Source organism: Oryza brachyantha, chromosome 4 (assembly GCF_000231095.2).
Source record: "Oryza brachyantha chromosome 4, ObraRS2, whole genome shotgun sequence".
NCBI classification, from domain to species: domain Eukaryota; kingdom Viridiplantae; phylum Streptophyta; class Magnoliopsida; order Poales; family Poaceae; genus Oryza; species Oryza brachyantha.
In genome coordinates, this window is record NC_023166.2 from 2,503,911 (window position 1) to 2,508,379 (window position 4,469).

At 39.3% G+C, this 4,469-nt stretch overlaps 1 protein-coding gene across 1 annotated transcript; it reads right to left on the reverse strand.

Moving 5' to 3' along the window:
• On the reverse strand, positions 1-3,757 carry LOC102701254 (electron transfer flavoprotein subunit beta, mitochondrial). The gene is made up of 4 exons (XM_006652052.3): positions 3,288-3,757; positions 1,764-1,844; positions 979-1,067; positions 1-534 (listed from the first exon to the last, which is right to left on the reverse strand). Exons 1-4 carry the CDS (start codon positions 3,651-3,653, stop codon positions 309-311), a joined length of 762 nt encoding a protein of 253 aa, XP_006652115.3. The 5' UTR covers positions 3,654-3,757; the 3' UTR covers positions 1-308.
• Between the last annotated feature and the right edge of the window lie 712 nt (positions 3,758-4,469).

Consider the following 4,469-nt stretch of genomic DNA (forward strand, 5'->3'; position numbering starts at 1 on the left):
GTGAGAAATGATCTGATGTTTTACTATGTTGAATGAAGAACTGGCAGGTAAGACATGATGTGATGTTTTTACATTGCCGCTGTCCACCAGCGCGCCCCATGGCGCGCCACCGGACAACGTATGCATATTTTTGCAAATAAACTCCGAACACGTATATTCAAGCAAAAGAAGTGAAAATGATATATTTTCAATTTTTTTCGGCAAGCACCACATTTTTATTTGCATATGATGACTATTTTGAGCTAATTACACTTTATTAGCAAATACCACACTCCTTAGCCAAGGAGCAATTTTCCCTAACAAGAATGTTACAAAACACGGGCTTCATTTTTCAACTTGTCAATGAGCTCATCGACGGATGAAAGAATGACACCGGCTTTTCTCTTGGGTGGTTCAGTGACCTGAACTACTTCCATGTCTGATCTGATATCTACATTTAAATCTTCAGGTGTGACTTTCTTGATGACTTTTGATTTTGCCTTCATTATGTTTGGCAATGTTGCATACCTTGGTTGGTTCAGTCTCAAATCCGTGCTGCAGCACAAATCAAAGAATAGCTCAGGCAAATTCTTTCGGAAACTGGCTCAAAACCAAAATGCAGTACCAAGAATAAGCTACGTGATAGTGAGCACAGACGGACCATAGCATATGTAGATCGCAAGGCTTACGTAGAATTGAACAAGTGATTCCAAGTGCTAGTCTTGAAGAATAATGAACAACAAAATGAAAACTATAAACATAAGGCTCCCATCGTTTCACTTTTTAGAAGAAAAAGATAAACGGCTTAATTGCAAGCGAAAAATAATTTGTTGGTAAAACTTTTATATACGTGTCCATAGCGATCCAAAAGTAAATGCTATAAAATAAACATGAAAACCACAAAATAAACTATAAAAATAAGCCATAAAATTAAATTTTTGACTTATAAGAAGTTGAAAAAGCGAAATGATCTCAAGGTAAATGTTTGATGGAACATACGTGATCACTGCAGGCAAATCCAAGCAGATAGTCTCAATTCCACCATCGACCTCTCTCTCCACAGTGGCCTTTTCCTTATCCAATATAACCTGCCAGATTAAAATAGTAGCTTTGACTACAGCGACATGATACAAAAAACTGAAGTCGAGCACAGCTTGAGAATCAAGAATCTCTTTTTGACTAATACTGTGAACCCGTTGAAAAATGCCCCTATACTGAATTTGTTTGTTGCTCTACTATGTTTGACCAACACCGGGAAATCAAGATGTCTAGAAAAAAGAAATATCAAGGTTACTAATACATCTGATGGGATTAAAAAAGTAAAAGCGAACTTCCATCGAAGTCCAGTTCTTTCTTTATCTGAAAGGCTATTAGCCCATTTATTCCCTCAACTATTACCTCTTACTCAAATTGGTCATTCGATTGTTAATAGGCGCCTTAACTGTTAAGTTAACCCTTAAATTTTGTTAGTTGGCTCATTTTAGTGGTTATTTGGCACCAGAAGGCCTCTTAGAATCTATATCAGAGTCTACAAACCCAATAAATAAATATAGACTACATGACTTAATTGCCCTTTTTTTCCCAGTTTAGATCTTAAAAGCTCCATATAAGTAGTCTATTATTTGTTTCCCAATGTGATGCAAAGTATGCCATTTCAATTGGCTAGCAATCCTAGTGCTGATCCAACCAGCCAGCCCTGCCCAGGCACAATCTTGGCTCACCCACTTGTATGACAACAATACAAAGCAACGAAAGGAATAAGCAAAAAATAAGTAAAAATATACCTTTGAAGCAAAGGTTCCTTGTGGCCAATTAAGCAACCCAGCTAGCATTTGTCCTGTTTGGTTGCAATCATCATCGATTGCCTGCAATCACAAGAAGATGAAATACCTTATATTGTAATCAATAGATATACATCAAGGTAAACTTCCCATTACAACTACTTGTAAACAAATGTTCTCTTATTTGTCCAATGAACTCATTTACTTGTGATAAAGATAATCAACATTTTGAAATGAAGCAAGAGAGGCTAAATTTTAGAACGTCTTGCAAAACGATGACTGAAGACATGCCTAACTTCATGTTGCACACATTCAAATCTAGAAAGCAAACATGAAAAATACTTGCACATGATTTTCTATCCTCATATAGGACTTTAAAATAAGCATAAAAAAAACTCTATGTTCCATGATCATAGTTACAGAAAATCTCAGATGCTATGCCTCGTTGCTCATAAGCTGGGTCTTAATTGTCAAATGGTTTCAGAAAAACCCAACATAACCAAATCCCACCCAAGCTAACTTTCCTGTCCAACCTAGAAAGTTTGTGGATGAGCACTGCTGTTTGTATTGCCAGTGTGCAAAGGTGGACAGCCAGTTGACCATAAATACATAGTAGCATGATGGGTTGGATTGGTATATTCATGTGCGAACTTGTCAGGGCTGTGTTTTGTAAAACCACAAGGCCATGAAGCCCTCATTTCGTTTGTGACCAAATCATAGGATCTAAATTTTTCTGCAAATATGATCATAAAACTATTTTTTAGTCTTACTCTCGATCTTGTTATCAATCGAATATACAGTGCAGTTCTGACTAGTTATCACGCCTCTATGCTTATTTTCACCTTTTTATGGTATGGGAAGGCTGTATTTTCGTCCTGACTAATTCACATCTAAAGACAAAATAAGTACCATGTTCTATTTTTAGCCTTTGAATTAAAAAAAGACATTTTAAGTAGATACCCTGAGTTCTCCTAATAAAACTACAATGGTCTATATAGTACAGAGAACACAAGGATGGAGAGATTTTCAACCCTGATATCAATCGGCTGTGAAAACACTGTCAATTTGCATAACTTTCTATGAATCAAGAAGGCAACCTCTAAGGTTCAACCCAAAACACACAAGTAGCTCCCTTTATCCAGAAACCGGAGTCTGAAAAACCCTTGAATAGATGAAACCATAGCAATGCAATCACCAGCACAAAGTGAACTATGCTGCATAAATGAAAAGTCTCATTCGAGTTACCAATCCCAGTCTCAGCAAGCTAACAATAATCCCCTGTGCAATCAAACGTAACACAATACCTAATGAGGCAAGAAGTACTTAACCCCCTAAAATCTCATGAACTCTTCGCATTAAGCAAATCCTTGGAGAATCACACACTGCAGTAGGAACTAGTGCATTATCCAAATCAATCGTGCAGGAACTACATCACCTACCTGCAACCCCACGAATTCCTCACTGAAACCAAACGAATCAAATCTTAATCAGACAATTGCAATCCGAGATTGGCGCGGGGGCGGCTACCTGCTTGCCGAGGATGAGGAGTCCGGGCTTCTCCTGAAGCGCGAGGGCGTGGAGGATCTTGGCGACGGCGAGGGGGAGGAGCGGGCGGGCGGGGTCGGGGTCGTGGAGGACGTGGATGGCGCGGTCGGCGCCCATGGCGAGCGCGGTGCGGAGGGTGTCGGCGGACTGGGAGGGGCCGACGGTGGCGGCGACGACCTCGGAGGCAGCGCCGGCCTCGCGGAGGCGGAGGGCCTCCTCGACGGCGATCTCGCAGAAGGGGTTCATGGACATCTTGACGCTGGCCGTCTCGACGCCCGTCCGGTCGGGCTTGACGCGGACCTTGACGGCGTAGTCCACCACCCGCTTCACGGCCACTAGGATCTTCATGCCGGGCGGCGATGGCAATCTCGCCTCTTCCCTCTCTCTCTCTCCGGAGCAGAGAAGAGCAGAGAAGAAGAGGAGAGTTGCGAGTTTGAGCGTCTCACTGTTTCTGACTCACCACTGACTCACGGGTGGCGTTTGATGGAAAAAAATATATATAATATTTTGTCAATTTTGCACACGCAACGCATGCATATATATATATATATATATATATATATATATATATATATATATATATATATATTAAGTCTCTATCCTTCTATCCTACCACCAAGTATAGCTACTCCGTTACGTCTTAGATGCAGAAACACATCTATAAATATTTCTTCTCTACTCCAACAGAAAGTACAAACTCTATACATGTAGTTGTATCATTCACATGAGATTTAATAGTGTCTATATTTTCTATTGGGCAGGAGCAGAAACAGTTATGAAAATATTTTTCATCATGGACGTGCAAGGAGTAGCTACACCTGGTAGTAGGATCTAATTTTCATATATATATATATATATATATACTATTATAAAAATACATAAGGATTCTGTATCTCTAGTTTATTATAATAAAAATAAGTAAGGTTTCCGTCGTCCGTCATGGTATCGCGCTAAGATTCATCTATATACATAATTGTTGTGTAGCCCAACGAATGAAAAATATTTTGTCATCGTCAAAGCGTGGTTTTGCTAGAATAATACTTCTAATTTTGGCTTTGTTATAATACCATGCTCAAACAAGTGCAACATGTTAAAAATACCATTTTCAGTTATTTGATGAAAAGAAAAAATTTTTCTCTTTATTCCTAGATGAGTTTACCAAAT